This window comes from Rhinolophus sinicus, unplaced genomic scaffold, assembly GCF_036562045.2.
Source record: "Rhinolophus sinicus isolate RSC01 unplaced genomic scaffold, ASM3656204v1 Contig89, whole genome shotgun sequence".
NCBI classification, from domain to species: Eukaryota; Metazoa; Chordata; class Mammalia; order Chiroptera; family Rhinolophidae; genus Rhinolophus; species Rhinolophus sinicus.
In genome coordinates this window covers 1946-18628 of record NW_027423888.1, presented here as the reverse complement: position 1 = coordinate 18628, position 16683 = coordinate 1946, and the positions used below count along the sequence as shown (strand labels likewise).

Genomic DNA, 16683 nt, shown 5'->3' with positions numbered 1-16683 from the left:
CGGCCGAGGACTCCAGGGAAAAGCAGAGGGCCGGCCCTGCGAGAGGGGACACACTGGGAGTCCAGAGGACACAAACTGCTTCTGGAGGTCACCCAGCTGGGTGGGGGCTGCGCTGAGTGGAAGCTGGCCTGTTGGGGGCTGAGTCTGCCCTGGGGATAGGCTCCTTCAGCGCTGCCAGTGGACATGGGACCATGTGTGGCGGGAGGGGCGTGGAGACCAGGCCCCACTGTGCCCAGACCCCTGCTTCCTCTGCCCCAGCTGCGCGTCCTAGAAGCCCAGGTGGCAGGTGGCAACTGTCTCCCCCAGGCTGACTTTCCATCTCCGTCCTCCGTCCATCCGCCAGGGCCCTCTGCCAAGCAGTCCTACCCCATCACCCAGCGAGAGACCAGGACGCAGCCCCAGATCTGATCACAGCAGGGCTTCCTGGGTAGGGAAAGGGTGTTACCCAAGGGTGCCATGGGGAGGAGCTGCCCCTGGCTGCCTGCCGGCAGCCCCCCCACACACACCCCACCCCTACGGTGGAAAGGCCAGCCCTGCCTTCCAGGGTTCTGGAGAGTTCTTGGTGCCTTGCCCAGAAGTGATGGGGGCAGTTATCAGCATCTTATTTTTCAGGGTCTGTAGCACAGCTGCCTCCTTTGGGAGGATGGCGTTCCACCCCACTCGCCAATCCTGCAGAGGCACCCATCGGCAATCTTAATGGGTGGGAAAATGCTCAGCTTTCTCTATTTTCATGGAATCGAACTGCTTTGCAGCAAAAGAAGTGAAGGGAAGACTGACGGATGGATCCAGAGCCCAGAGGCACGGGCTGCAGCTCCACGGCGCCCCTGGAGGCCTCCCTGGGACGCCCCAGCTGGAGCGGCAGCCCCGGCCAGCATCTGCCAGCCAGCATCGTGTCCACAGCCAGAGGCGGTGACGTTGGTGAAATGCGCTGTGGCAGATCACCCAGGCAGGGCCATTGGGTGAGACGGCAATTGCAGAAGGGGCTGTGGGCTGGGTGGGGACATGGGGGTCTGGGTGGCTCCAAAAAGATCAGCATGAGCTCGAGGTGGAGCGGCTGCAAAGAGCCCACCCCTGGAGGCTTAGGGAGCACGGCCACTGGGCTGACCTTTGCCGCAGGCTCAGAGGACAGAACAGCCCTGGGCAGCGCCCTGCCCTGCTTACTCCCCTTCTGTCTTGGCTCCGGCTGCCTGACAAGCTACCACAGGCTGGCAACCTGAAACAACACTGATTTCTACAGGCTGGACGTCCAAGGTCACCGCGCGGGCAAATTCGGTCCCTGGAGAAGGCTCTCTTCCTGGCTTGCAGACGCCATCTTCTCACTGAGTCCTCTGGAGTCTCTTCTTGTAAGGACGGCTCCCAGCACGGGGGCCCCACCCTCGTGGCCTCAGCTAAGCCTCATCACCTCCAAATACCATCACGTGGGGCTTGGGGCTTCAACAGAGGAATTTGGGGCGCACCACTCAGTCTATAGCCAGCTGGGCATTCCCCAGGGATCCCCTCAGGCTTTCAGGCCAAGGGTAAATTCCCTCACCAGGGTCCCCACTGAAGATGGCACCAGGCTGACAGTTTTCATCCAAATGGATGCTACTGAGAAGGGGGCGGGGCAGCTAACAGTAAGTCTGCCGGACAGGGGTGACCTGGAGTGTGTGTGGGGGCACGTGGGGCCTCGGGGCCCTGCAGGAAGTTCTGCTCCCGGCCTCCTGCTGTCAGCCCCTTTGGCCAGCGTGCCCGGGAGACTGAGCCAGGCGGGTGTAAACACCGGCATTTCAGCCCCATGTGGGAGCTGGACACTCCAGAGCTCCCTGGCAGTGTGGCCGGGATGTGGCGGCCAGCACTGAGTCAGACTCCCCCTCCTTCCCTTATAGACAGCTTTCACCCCACAATTATTTCAGCGTTTGCCTCTGGAGAATCCAACCTTAGTCCGGAAGAGAGTCAATGCCATGGGGTTTGGGGTTTGGAGCTGGGTGACTCACTGCCTGCTGGCCACAAGGACTGTCTCTGGTGGCAGGGATATGGTGGCCCCCTGGCACAGGTGGCAGTCTTGTCCTGCCCGATTGTTAAATTTGCTCCAGTGTTGAGTCAGAGGTGTTGCTGGGGAAGGGAAGGTGTCAGTGGGCCCTGAGTACTGCCGGCCTGAGGTGCATGGAAAGAGGGGACTGCAAGGGTGACAGGCAGATGGCTGGAGGCCGGGGGTCAGGAGGTCCTCACAGAAGCCCTGGATGGGGGACAGAGAGCACCAGGCCCGGGACCCACTGACTGAAGAGGTGGCTGTGTCCCAAGAGGAAGGACCCTCCCCCACCACATGTGTGCAGGACAAAGACGCCCCCACAAGCCCCCCACCCCTGCCCAGCTATGGCCCCCTACTGGATGGCTGTGCACCAGGAGAGGTAGAGGGACGTCAGACATTTGAGAACCAGCGGTCCAGAGGCACACAGGTCCTGAACTGACACTAACCAGAGAGTCCTCATGGGCCCTGTCAGAGCGGGACACAAGACAGGCACTTAACAACAGAGTCTGCCAGGACTGGCCCATGGTGGGCCTGCGGGACCATGTCCAGTCTCCAAGCACATAGTGGGGACTGACATGTGACCAACACCCTTAGGGGGTCAGAGACGTTACTGTCGGGAAGGCCAAGGGGCCCTGGGAAGGCCAAGGGGCCCTGTGCAGGTCGGAGACGAGGACTGCCCCAGGGTCTGATGACGTGCGCGTGCTGGCCCCTGCAGAACTGAGGACATGGATGACCGCAGGCTCATAGGGGTGGGGTGGGGGGGCACTAAGGCCTCAGGCACAGGGGTGCGCCATGATGAGTAAGGCAGGAAAGGTCAGAAGCGGCCGACACGCATGCGAATGGACAACAGGCAGCGGCTATTTTTTTCCAAGACCTTCTGTCATAATGTAGGACAGACACCCGCTGGCTGGGCCCCGGATCACGCTGACGACGAGATGCTAATGGAGGGCAAGATGGGGGCCTGCCACATGGGGATGGCGAGGGCGCCGGGTCAGAGGCCCTGGGGAGAGCCCCTCCGAAGCCGAGAAAATGACTGTGTCTGGCAGCGCCCGCCTACCTCAGGCTCTCTGGGGGCCTGCACAGCACTTTCCATGCCTGCTGATACCATTTGCCTGCTCGCCAGGTGACTGAATGGCTGCCAGGTGAGGAGGAGATGGGGTGCCAGGCTGCTTCCCGCCACTCCCTCCTGCTCACCCTGGGCACCCCCGGGAGCCATGCCTCCCCCACCCCCCACCGAGCCCCTCCCAGAGGCCGCTGTCCCGTGTGTCAGCAGCCGGGTGGGCAGGCCTGAGGGCCTCCCCTGCTCCCTCAGTGAGACCAGCCGGAAAGAGTCACCTGTAAACCACTCAGCACTCACATTTATTTATAAAGTTACATCCTATAAACATTTCTAACAAATAGTTTTAAACAGGGTGTGTCGTGACATAGTCCCGCCTGTCTGCCGTTAAAGCCTCTCTCGGGAACCATGAGAGAAGATGTGGGGGTTCCCGTGACACTGTCGCCGGGCGGTGGGACAAGATGCCCACAGGGGTTTTCTTGCCGTTCCTGCAGCACCTGCGCAACCCCAGGGCTCGTCACCTGGACCCGAGGCACACACGGCTGCTGAGCTCAGCAGGGAAGTCGTGCCCTGAGGCTGGTGGCACCGTCTTGGGGACGCCGTGGGCCACTGTGAGCCCCAGGGCCCTCAGTCACCAGAGTTGACACTTAGGGTCATCCAGTTAGGTTTTCATCACTGCCAGGAAGGAGGCCTGCAAAAGGAGAGAGGGACGTGGGGCAGCGGCTGCGCCTGATGGACCGTGGTGTGGCCTGCGTGCTCAGCACCCACTGGCACTGCCTGGGGCCCTGACCACAGCATCAGCGTCTTAGCCCCTTAGAAGCTCTGCCAGGTGCCTCTCAGGGGAAGAGACAAGTGCAGCTTGTGTCCCCAGGCATGGCCTGACCTGCAGGGTGGCTGCTGTGAGGGGGCGGGACGAGCGAGTACCCCAGGGCCCATCATACCTCCTGGAGGAGCTGCCCCAGCCTTTCCTGGCTGTGGATGGAGCGCCTGCAGGAAAGAACATCCGTCAGCCCTCCGGGCCCCCCACCCACATGGGGGGTGGGGGAGGACAGGCATGCCCAGGCCCATCCATGCGCCCCCCCACAGGCTGACGGGCAAGGCGTCTGCAGGCACGCGTGTCAGCCTCATCTCTGCCAGGACAGCTGAGCTGGGGCGGTGGGGCAGGCAGGAGAAAACAGGGCGAAGGTGGCACTGGGGACCACAGCCTGCTGCATGGCCCCACCTGTCTATCCTGGTCGCTATGGTCACGGTGAAGCTGCCCTCTGTGTCCGGCAGGTAGGTGGAGGGCACCACCCTGTAGGTCCCCGCAGACAGGTGGCAAAGCCGGCTCACTTCCTGGGCGTAGCAGTGTGGCACACAGCTCAGCAGAGGCTTCTGGAGCAACAGAGAGGCTGTGCCCTGGCCCCCACCATCTGCTGGAACCTGGGGAGGCACGGGCACAGATTGGTAGGCCTGTTCCTGGGCAGACACAGAGTGCCCTCAGCCGTCCTCAGGCTCAGGACGCTCTCCTTCCAAGGCCGGAAGCAGGCCGGGCTGTGGACATCCGGGCAGGAGCAGCCAGCTGCTGTGTGCTTGGATCTCCTGGGGCTTGGTACCTGTTCCCCCCACCCCAGCCACATCACACACACACATGCTCGTGTCTGAGGAGGAACTGCCAGCCCCACAAAGCTGGGCTCACCACTAAGGCCCCACCACCCTTGCCAGGAGGTCCCATCAGGTGTCAGGTGCCCACACCTGGGGGAACCACCACAATCACCTGGCCTAGGCCCCTCCCAGAGTCGTCTGATTGGCCACCAGCACTTTTTTCAAAGCTCCTGGGTGCCTCTGCTCTCCAGGAGCACAGCGGCTGTGCCCTGCACCCCCCCCCCCCCCCCCCCCGAAGGGGACAGAACCTTTTGAGAAAATCCGACTCTTCTCCTAGGTCACTGTACTTCATGCTACATGTGTCCCCTCCACCCCAGTGGATCCTGGAACAAGGCCCGGGTCAGCCTCCCAGCCCACCTCCCCCTGGGACTCCCCCCGCCCCCCTGAAGTGGGGACCCCAGGAGCACACTGCGTGTGGGCTGGGGAGGCCCAACAGCACCATGGGATCCTGTGACCTCTGACCTCTGGCACTTGACCTCTGCCCCTCCTCCAACTATTGGTCTGCTAAGCGTGACTTGCCTGCATGGCAGAAGAGAGGGCAGACTGACCAAGGAAGATGCTCCGGGTGGTGCTTACGACTCACTGGCCCTTCCCTGGCCTCCACGCACCCTTCTTCGCCACCCGTGGCGGGCACTCAGCAGACCCCACCTAATACTTGGAGGACAGCAGTCCCCTTCTGTGGGGCTCCCCAGGCACACACCCCATTCTGAGCTGAAGGTGGGAACAACACGTTTTCAGCCCCAGATCCTGGAAGCCACCTTTTCCCTGGACCTGGCTGGGGTTCAGGCCCCGCCCACAGGGCTGAGCCCACTGCAGTCTGAGGCTGAGCGCCTGGCCCGGGGATCGTGGGTAACCTTGTGAGCCTCACCCACACACCTGGCTTTCCCTTTTCTTTCTGATCTGAAAGTCTTGGGCGGCAGAGTGGCCGCCACTTAGCCTCCCTCCTCCCTTCCCTTCCCACAAGCCCACACCATGGCCGTCACTTCTTCCTGGCTCGAGGGCGCCCACTGCCCCAGGAGCAGCCTCGGGGCACGGGGCACGGGGGGCCGGGTTCCAGAGCTTTGGGGCAGCTGCTGATGTACAGGTGATCACTGCCCAGTGACGCCAGTGGGAGGCACGGTCCTCACGACACAGGTGTTCTAAGCCAGGTGAGTGGACAAGCGGCTACCTGAGCTGACCTGTGACCCCAGTGAATTACGAGTCTTATGAAACCTAGAAATGAGTCTTGCACGTGACCGGCCAGCCTGGCCAACGTGCACAAATGATGTGTCCAGGCCTGTGCTTCACAGCCCGCTATCTGCATGGACACAGCTCCTCTGAGGGGCCCTCCCAGGAGCGCGAGGAGCTTGCCTGGAAGACGTGGAAGCCAATGGGATGGCAGTCGCCAGCGGGCAGTGCTGGCGCAGAGTGATCCGGACACAGGGGGCCCGCCGCCCGGCACCGAGAGCGGCAAGCAGGGGTTGGTGGGGTAGGATGCGAAGTTCCTGCTGCCCCCCGCCGTCTGGCCAATCCTCCAGGAGCCCCGCAGCTGCACTGTCTCCCACTCCCCTTCAGGGTCGGGGACCTCGGCCACCGGCTTGATGGCACTGCCCAGAAAAGACAAGCACAGGGGGTGGCTGCAGCACAACTGGGCCTGCCTCGGGCACAGCCGAACACGCAGGACCTAGGAGGGGACTGCCAGCCCTGTGGCCCCTCACCTGAGAGAGACTCTCCCGCTGGAGAAGACCCGGAGCAGAAACTGCCCCGGTACGTCCTTCAGAAAGGTGCTGGGGACAGCCAGGTAGTAGCCAGGCGAGCTCACAGCGAGATGGACCTCACGGTCGATGCATGGCACACGGTGCCAGCCACAGGGGCGTGGACAGAAGCCGGGGCAGGCTGACCCGCCGCTTCTCCACCTGAGGAGAGAGGGCCCGTCAAAGAGACCGGCCCAGCACCATGCTCCCAGCATTAGGGCCTGTGGGCCCCTCCCCAGCCTCTCAGGGACCAGCTGAAAATGCCCACGACTCCCAGGCTTTCACTCAGCCCTGTCCCAGATGAGCTGCAAACCCTTCTGCTCCAGGGAAAACAGACAAATGTGCCGGCTGTGCCCCAAAGCACATGGCTAAAGCACCCTGGGGCCCCTGGGCAAAAGGACTGCCCACAAAACCTTTTGCAGGAGAAAAGGGACGTAATGTAAGCCATGCCCACAAAGGGACAGGGTACACTGTGGTGGGAGCAGTCCGGCTGGGAGCTGTCAGGCCTCGGCGGGACACACGAGAGGAAAACACAGGCGACCGGGCAGCACGTTCCTCTGCAATACGCTCCTGGCCCTTGGGAGAGGACAGGCGTCCCCATCGGGCCCAGGCGGCTCCTTGGACCACACTATGAGAGCAGAACGCTACCCCCCCACCGCTAGGGACACTGAGGGTGGAGGGATGGGCAACAGGCCTGTGGAGCTCCCACGGGAAGTGGCTGAGCCCAGGGCCTGGCGTCTCAGCAGTGGTTCTAATAACCCGGCTCCCAGGAAAGAGCCTGGGTCAGGGGCCCACAGCCTGGCCCACCAGGCGGCTCTGTGGGGGCTTTGGTTCTGTTTGCCTTTGGTCGACAGACACACCTGGCAAGGTAGAGGGAACCGAGTCCTGCAGCCCCAGATCAGCGCTGGGAGCACCCACAGGCCTGATCCCCAGGATGGCCAGGCAGTGGGGGCATGTGGCGCTGGCTCCTGGCACCACGTGTGTCCCAGCACTGCAGGTCCTGGGATTCAGGCCTCGACGGGCCCCGCCCCTGACCCCTGCCCGAGCGGGAGCCACTGGCCGTAGAGTTACCTTCCAGAGATGTAGGCCCACAGCAGGGTAGTCCTGGCCTGGGGTGTGCGCCGGGCTCCACGCAGTGCGGTCGTCCCCTGCAGGTGCCCGGGCCCGGCCGGCCCAGTCGGATGTGCGCACCCTGGGCCTCTGCAAGACGGCAGCGCACACCTCACTCGGTTCCCAGACCCGCAGCCAGAATTTGGGGTTGCTGGGGAAGTCGCTGTTGTTCCGGCAACCTCCTGCCGACTGGCCCTTGACCCAGGCCCCAGGCAGCGCCTGAGTGTGGCACAGCAGCTTCTCTGTGGCGAGAGCACAGGGCGTCGGATTCCCACGCCCCCTCACACCCACACACGCCAGTCCTCCAAGAGCCGCGCTGTGTCCCCACCTCCAGCCGCCTGGGATGGGAGGGGACGGCACAGAACAGAAGCCAAATGCGCCTGGGGCCCGACCTCAGAAGGCAGAGTCCGCTGCACGCGCACAAAGGCTGCCCCTGAGTGATTTACCCGAGTAGAGGCTTTGCAGGTGGCCGGTCTCTGTGACCGGGTAGCCAATGGTGACCTCGTCGAACTCCCGGAGGAACTCTTCCTCTTCCACCCAGAACTCGCCCTCCTGGAGCTGGGACAGCAGCTCAGACCGGTCCGCCGCCTCCACCCGGCTCCAACCTTCGCCCCTGGAAGGAATCTCACCTCAGCGGAGGCCTCATCTGAGAGCTGACGGCACTGACTGGGGCAGACGGGGACCCAGACAGCATCTTGAGAGCTCCTGTCCCTGCAGCCCTGGATGGCCCCACACCATGGCCCCTTCCCATTCTCAGATGTGCTCTGGGCTGGACCAGCCTCGGGGCAGTCACTTGTCACCCCTCACGGGCTCCCGCCTCTGCATGACTGTCATAGCCTGGCTGAGTGGATGGATGAGTGAGCGGTGAGGGAAGGATGTGTGTCCACTGCCTCGGGTGGAGCTGCTCAGACCAATTGTGGGGGTCTGCTCACCACCCCGCTGGCGAAGGGGAGCTGTCCCAGCACCAGGACGTAGCCGTGGCACAGGCGTCCCATAGGTCCCTGTCATCCACAGCCTGACTAGGCATCCACCATTCCACGGGCAGTCAAGACAGGACCCCAGGGCCCAGGGTCAGCCAGCCTCCTGGGGCCATCTCGGGCCAAGCACAGGACATGTGGCCCATGAGCAGGGGCCGAGGGGGCCTCATGGGACCCCACCGAGCCCTGTCCTGACCATGGAAACGCCCCTGGCACGAGCCCCGGCATTGGGCCAGGCACCCACACTGCTGTGACAGCTCTCGGCTGCCACTGGGGTCCCCGCATGGGCAACTCACCCCTCTCTCCAGGGCCCCTGCCAGCAGCGCCGGCCCCAGGGGTTCTGAATGCACAGGAGCAGGAGACTGGGACCGGCAGGAGTCTGCAGCTCGCGCAGGTCTGAGACAATAAAGGCGTGAAACTCCCCCAGCTCCCGGGAGCCTGGCAAGGGACGGTGCGGTCAAGGCGGGAAGTTCCCAGACCAAGTGGACGCACCGCTGTCTCCTTCCCGGGGCTGCTCCAGCCCACCCAGCTGCGGCCACACAGGCATCGGGACCCCCACAGGGGAGGCCCCTCTGCTGCCCGCTGTGGACAGGTTCACTCAGGCATGGCCTTTGCCAGCGCAGAGCCACAACAAAGGGTGGCTCTGGACACCGGCTCAGCTGGACCAGGCCGGCTACTCAGTCCCTTCTCGGGGCCTCGGCCCCTGCCTGGATGGACGAGGGACGCAGGCGGCACATGGCCAGTTCTGAAATGTGCCGCTACTAGCACGGTCGCCGATGGTCTGTGACCAAGGAGGGACAAGGGACACCTCCAGTCAGCAAGGCGAGCTGGGGAGGCAGGGAGCGGTCGGGCAGTGGGAGGGCTGAGGCCCGCGGGAAATGACTCCACTTGCCCAGACCAAGGACAGACTGCCTACGTGTGGAGGAGCCAAGCAGGATGGCACCGTCTGGGGCGGACGGTGGAGGGTGGCGGCCCAGAGCGGAGAGAACTCCTGGCACACCTTTAAGTGCTTCATTCATAAGGCACTGTCATTGGCCCTGGGTGTCCTGCCCACATCCCCGGCCCCTTGCCACCTCACTGGGCTCCAGGCGACACCCAGCACCCGTCTACCCCACCCCGGGGCAGCTGATGCTAAACACAGCCCCTCTCCCTCAGGGCAGGCTCCCCTCAGCCCTGTCCCAGGCTCTGCGTGTGGCAGATCCATTGCCAGGCCTGTGCCAACCCTCACACATGAGCCAGAGCAGCGTAACTGTCAACACTGGAGAGTTTATTGCAACGTTCATAGTCTCTGAGCAAAGATTCCATTATGAAAAGAATCCTAAATAGGAAACTTTCATTCATAAAGATGTTCACTGCAATGGTATTTATAAGTGCACACAACTGGGTGACCCAAAATACCCACGTTAAGGGAAGGATGAAGGAAGATCCACTAATGAAATCGTAGCTTATGTAACAAGAGAAAACGGCATTTAATGCAGAATGCGAAAGTGCGTGTTTATGAAACACTGAGCAAGCACTAAAAAGTCACAGCAGTTAATGCTCAGTGATGTTTTCCTTTCCACAGCCTTTCTCTAACGAGTGCATCTATCACTAAATCGATAACCTGAGTGTTGATTTTGCCAGGTTACCAGCTGGGCAGACATGGTACCATCTGCCTCCTAGACCGTCTCTGCAGGCGGTTACCCCTCCCTGGGTGGGTCCTGGTCAGGGAGAAGGGTGGGCAGCAGGAGGTCACACCGGACAGCAGCATGGAAGGACAAATGTCCTCGTTCCACTTAGTCCTGTCAGGGCCACAGTGAAGGGCCATGGAGGTGTGAGGGCACGTGCCACGCCTCCCGCTGCCAGCGTCTCACCTGCTCTGGGGCTGAACACGGAGCAGCTGATGAGACAGCGCTGCTTGAGGCCCAGCAGGTGCCGGCAAGTCCTGGGCTCCGAGTCGCCGGGTCTGTCCTGCTGGCCACTGCTTTGTGCCAAGTCCTTGAGGTTCCACCTTTCCGCCAGGCCCCCGGTTAGGTCCACCAGGGCTTCCGCCACCTGTCCTGCCCACAGGTGCTCGTAGGACCCATAGACCCTGGGGAGACAGACGAGTGGGGTGAGCCTCCGGCACTGGGGTGCGTGAGGCTCCCGCCTCGCTTCTACCCCCAGCCTACAACAGCCACATCATGCCCTGAACCCCCACTTCAGTCTCTTCTCTTCCCTGCCGCCTCTTCCTCGCCACGCTACCACGCAGCGTCCCAGCAACACCCTGCCCCCTCCCACGTGGGCTGGAGTGTGAGGCAGGGAGCACCCCGTCTGTCAGGACCAAGCCCCACCCCCTGACAGCGGCCGTGGGACGGAGGGGCTCAGGCCCACCGCCCTGGCCGCAGGCCTCCTGCCTATCAGCCCAGTCTGCCAGCAAGACGACAAATGCCTTCTAAGAGGACAGTGCAACTCAGACTGTGGGTCAGGGGCGGTCGCAGGCGGGACCCTGAGAAACAAGGACTGACAGAAGGTGGCCTCTTTCTTCCCCAACAACTTGCAGAGAGGCTGCCTGTCCCCAGTGGTAGGAAACAAACAGGTGTAAAAATCTTTGTTGCTGAGGTTTGAGGAAAGAGAAGAAAACACACATCCTCTTCCTGGGGTGATACCTTCATGCCCAACTTTGAAATGAGGGCAGGGGAAGAGGGCGTGGGCGGGGAGGGAAGGCCAAGCAAAGGCCCAGTCTCCGAGTGTCTGTCTCTGGACAGCCCTACCCCGCCCTGCCCAGGCCTGGCCCCCAGACCCTTGGACCTGACAAGGGCGCTGCAGCCCAAGTGGTGATGCTTCCGGCAGCCTAAGGTGGCAGCGCCCCTCCAGCCTCCAGCATGCGTGCTTGGCATAGACTTTCTCCAGCAACGGAAGCCAGAACACATCTTCACTCTGGCACCGGGAGAAGCAGAGTCTCCCTGCAAGACAAGGCAGACGGTCATCTATGGTCACCTCCACCCAGTGTCCAAACTGCCAAACTCGACAGGTGAAGGAGCCACGGTACGTCTGGTCGAGCCAGCTCGGCTGTCCGGGAGGAATGACCTACCGTGTACAGGAAAGGCAAACGGAGACCGTGAGACACAAACATCGTGCGGCGCATTCCAAGTGTGTTAACCAGAGTGTAACTCAATTGTCCCACAGGCCCCTACGGTTCTGCAGGGGCCTCGACCTTTCTCCACACCCAGCCGCCAGTGCTCACGGAAAACCAGTCACTGGACAGAAAATAGCAGACTTTTCAATAAAATATTTTCAGACCACAGTGAGGAAGCCAAGTGTCTCTAAAAGCTTCAAGTCCACCATTGAGTCCTACTGTCCCAAATAAGCACGAGACCTGAATCCAAAACACACGTAACTTTTACAAGCATGAGACCCAAGTCTGGACAGAGCCGACTGCAGACGGCAGGCCACCATGGGCACAGCAACCCCCTGCAGGAGCCTGGAGCTCAGGGCCTCTGCCAGCATCCGGACACAGAGGCAGTGCGGGCTTTGCACCGAGGGACTTGTTTGGTCCTGGCTCTGCCATCCAGTAGCCGGAAAAACAATGACAATGGTTCTAGTGCCCTCATTTGTAAAAAAAAAGGCAAAGCCGGCGGGGCCTGTGGGAATGAAAGCCAGTGACGTGCCGTGCATAGCTCGGGGCCTGGGACAGGGAGGGGCGCTGGACGGAGTCACCACAGTCCACGAATGCTGCTGCATTCATCAGCAACACTCAGCAAGGAGCCAAACAGAAAGCCGTGAGAGCCCCGGGGAAGGAGTGTGAGCACTTGTGGGGCCCACCCGGCATCACTGACAGTCTGAACCATCTTTTACCAATTTATAGTCAAGCTAAAGCCAGCTAGCTAAAGAAGCTTATTCCACGCCAGGCGCACACGCTCCCCTGGCTAGCCCTTTCCCATCGGGCTGGCATGTCTGGCTTTTTATTCCACATGTGTGGCTCTGAGTACCTCAGCCCCCAGGACTCAGGAGATGGCAGAGCAGGACAGAAAGCACCCCACAGACCCCTGCAGGAAAGAGGGACACCGCGTCTGGGCCTCGGAGCCCACGGCCCACACTAGCAGCCACAGTAGAGCACCATGGAACAAGGGGTTCAGATGCCTGGCCCCCCACTTCCTTCCTGTGCACGGCAGACAGGACGATGAGAGCAGGAGGAAACCGCACTGTTGCAGACACCTGCTCCAGGAGGTGCCGACTCTTCTGCAGGGCAGCACAAGCACACAGGAACCAGCAATCCCCGAGCAGCCCTTGCTTCACCTGCCCTTCCTGGGGTTATCTGAAACAGCCGGGGCGTGGCACAAATTTCCTGAAATAGAGGAAATTGTCCAGAGTTACATCATGCTTGATGGTGAGTCTTTAAAAGGCAAAACGGAGGGTCTAGGTGATGGGCTGCAAGGAGCTCTTCCGCTGATCCACACCGCCCCACAGGGAAGAGAGGCGGCCGGCTTCTTGCACATATGCGTCAGCTCACGTCACTCCATCCAGCATAGATCATGGGGTCCCTGTCTCTGTCCACCTTCCTTAATTGGCAAAACCCCCAAACCTGGATGAATCCTACCATCCCCCTTCTCAAAGCAGCGAAATGTTCACCTAGAAAATGATTTCACTTTCAATTCCCAGCGGTAAATCTCGAGGGATCCTGTACACTGCTGGAAAGCCTACTGTTTCTCTAAAAGGCTCGATTTCCCACTCCCCAGACTAGCTCACGCCTTCGCTGCTCTCCAGCTCTTCTCGCCACGCCCACGCCCCCCGCTTCAGGCTTCATCAGACGCCACCTGCCCTGCCCCTCTGTCGCCTCAGAGCCTGCGACGCCCTCCCTCTGCCACCTCTGCCGGCAGAATCCCAGCCGCACAAGGCACCAGGGAGAAGCTCTGTCTTCTCTAAGACACTGCCCTTACACTCTTTCCCTCTAGGTTTCCGTTCACTGACCAACTTCTGGAAAGAGCTGCCGCTGCTCCTCCTCCCTCCGGCTCACTCTCCACACCAGCTCCTCCAGCCCCTGAGCCAGTCACCAGTGTCCTGCCTGTCGTGTGTCCTCATCTTCCCCAACACCCGGCAGCCTCAGAACAGCAGTGGCCTGGTGGCTCCCATGATTCCATGTGCTCCTGGCTGCCCGTTCACCTCACTGTCTGCTGCTTCTCAAGTCTACCTGTCCGGGCACCTGCGTGACCCCACTTGGAACGGTCAGGGCTCAGCCAGGCTCAGTTCTGAGGCCTCCTCCTTCTCTCCCCAAACTTTCTCCTGACATCCTCTTCCAGGCCCTGGCCCACAAGCCACGTGTTACAGCCCCAGTTCCCAGAGCAGGGTCTTCCTGAGCTCCCAGCTCCCACATCCACCCGCCTGCTGAGCTCCAATGGACACATGACGCTCGATTCCACCTCCAGCTCTCCCCACAGCCCGCTTTTCCCCAGTGCATCAAACAGGGCGTCCCTGCACCTCGGTGCTCAGGCTGGACATCTGGGTCATTCTCGATCGATTCATCACCCTCAGCCTCCACTTCCAGCCAGTCACCAGGACCTACCAGAGCACTTTCCAAACTCCTCCACTGGTAACAGACGTCACCCTAATGGGAGCCCCTCCGTCCTTGTCCAGGACTGCAATGGCCACTTGCGTTCTGGCCCCACAACCCACTCCCCACAGGCAGTAGGCGTGAGCTTCTTCAAACACCCCCCCAGTTGAATCCGTCTTCTAGGGCTGCCCCGCCCCCCAAGGGCCTCCCCTTGCACCTGAGAGCCGTTTTTCACCCAAATCCCACTGGCGTATCCTACAAGGCCCTGGCCTCCTCTCAGGCCAAGCAGGCCCTCTCAGTGCTGCACAAAAGCGCCTTGGTGCAAGTCGCGCAGTTCTGGTGGCCACGCACACTCAGGAAAGGCAGGTTGGTCCCTGGGACAGTCGTATTCAGCAGGCAAGCCATTCCTAAAGATGTGAGCGTAGCGCTAGGCCAGAGCATCCCTTTAAATTACCACCTGAAAACGTCCACAGCTGAAAAGGCAGGTGCACTGAATCCACAAGAGAAAAGTGCAGCGCAAAGCGCCCTTGTTCTGTGGGCTCAGCCTGGCCCGTCTAGAAGATCACGCGAGGACCTCACCGCCGGGGAGCAGCAGCCACAAACAAACACGCGACACCGAGAGCCGTGCGGCGAGAAGCCACGTGCGGTTAGCGGCCCGTGGGAGCAGGAGGGCAGCGGGCTGGGTTCGCTCGCTCCCCTCCGGCCGGTCCTCCCCTCCCCTGAACACAGCCGTCCCGGGCGGGGGTCGGGAGCTCCGGCCCTAGGACGCCCTGCAAGGCTGGAAGTGGGACGGCGCCTGGGAACCCAGTCCTGAGGGCGGCAGGCCTGCGGGCCACCGCGCGCCCAGACCCGGCCGACCCGGCCCCCGGTCCCGCCGCGCCGGCCCGGACTCCGCGCTCGCACCCGGGCCGGAAACAACGGCTAAACACCCGACGTCAAGCCCCGCCAGCGCCTGACCTGCGGCCGTCTCCACGTGATGTCCTCCCGGAACTGGGCCAGCGGCGTAGAGAAGCTGGAGAAGAGCGAGGAGCTCGAGGCGGGGAAGGCGGCGTCTCGGAAGAGCTCCCTGGCCGGCGCCCGCATCTTGGGCGACCCGGGCTCCCATGGGCAGCACGAGCCCGGCGCGAGGGCGAGCGCGGCCCCGGAGGGAGACGGCGAGTCGGCTGCCGCTTTCCGGCCGGCCCGATGCTCCCAGTTCCAGCCGGGTCTCCCCCCGGGCGAGAACCGCAGCGAGCCCTGGGCCCCGGCGCCGTCCGTTCGGTCGCCCCGGTAACCACTTCCTCTGGGGGCGTGGCTTCCGAGCTGAACTCTCGCGAGGCTGAGGCATCTTCCCAGCAGCACTTCTCCTTCCGGGCCAGCGGGGCCCAGAACCGTCCCGGCCGAGATCCGCCGCTGAGAGGCCGACGGCCGTCTTGTCCTTGAACCAGTGTGGTTCGGACTGGGGCGTCGGGGCCGCTTGGACTCACGGGTTCGGGAGACTAACGGGACCGGAGAGGCCACTTCGGCCGAGGTCGGCCGTGGACCACTGGTCCCAGCATGCAGCGCTGCTTCCCAGAATGCTCCTCTTCTTCCGGCGCGCGGCTTCGGGGCCGCCTTTGTGGGAGCAGCCAATGGGAGGCGCGCTTCGGAAGGTGAGTGGAGTGCGGTCTGCGGCAGGTGGCAAGTCTGCAGGTGTGAAGCTGTGTCCTGAGGTCCGGGGGAATGAGATGGCCCGGGGAGGGCCTTGCCGGCCCGGGAGGCTGGGTCAAGGCAGTCTGGGGTCAGACGCGCCGGGCAGGGCATGAGATTGGAGCATCCTGCTGGCCCCTAGATAGCCGGGCTTCTGGTCCTGGTGGGCTGGACAGTGAGTGACCTGCTGGGACGTGCGGTCCTAGCTCGTAGCCGCTCAGTGCTGCGGGAGGCGAGGACAGTGATTTCCGCACCTGCGCAAGGACGCACCGTTGCTGCAGGAAACTGCCCTTCGCCATCCTTGTTCCCCGGAAGGCAGGCGGTCAGCCAGAAGCGCGTTCTCCGCCTGCTCCCCGAGCTGCGTCAGTGTGGCTGCGGCCTTCACAGAGGACCCGGCAGGGCAGGAGAAGGGGACTTGCTAGTGACGGCTCTGCCACCTCTGACTGCTTCTCAGATGTCGCACCCCAGGCCGCTTTCACCCAGCGCCTGGATATGAAGGGTGGTTAAATCAACACCCCCCTTTAATTTATTGTGGTGACAATGGTCAACAAAACTACATCGGTTTCAAATGTGCATTTCTATAATACGTCATCTATATGTTGCATTATGTGTTCACCACCCAGAGTCAGTTCTCCTTCCATCACCGTATATTTGACCCCCTTTGCCCTCTTCTACCATCTCCCGCCCCCCTACCCTCTGGTAACCACCAAACTCTTGTCTGTGTCTATGAGTTTTTGTTTCTTTATTTACTTGTCTTGTTCCTTTCAGTTTTATATCCCACATATGAGTGCAGTCATGTGGTTCTTGACTTTTTCTGTATAACTTATTTCCCTTAGCATAATGATCTCAGTATCCATCCGTGTTGTCACAAATGGCAGTATTTCATCCTTTCTTGTGGTAGAGCAGTATTCCATTGTGTATTTATATCACAACTTCTTTATCCATTCATTTATCAAAGGACACTGATTGTTTCCATG

General features: G+C 61.7%; 1 protein-coding gene across 1 annotated transcript; it reads right to left on the bottom strand.

The window, feature by feature from the left end:
• Positions 1-3656: 3656 nt before the first annotated feature.
• LOC141569898 (calpain-10-like) lies at positions 3657-16287 on the bottom strand. The gene is given in 17 exon segments (XM_074324389.1): positions 3657-3756; positions 4007-4052; positions 4288-4487; positions 6060-6100; positions 6103-6132; positions 6135-6295; positions 6407-6533; positions 6536-6562; positions 6565-6604; positions 7514-7794; positions 7999-8165; positions 8826-8967; positions 10383-10600; positions 11381-11577; positions 12706-12802; positions 12804-12835; positions 14996-16287. Coding segments are annotated over 17 exon segments (2661 nt in total). The 5' UTR covers positions 15821-16287; the 3' UTR covers positions 3657-3726.
• Positions 16288-16683: the final 396 nt, after the last annotated feature.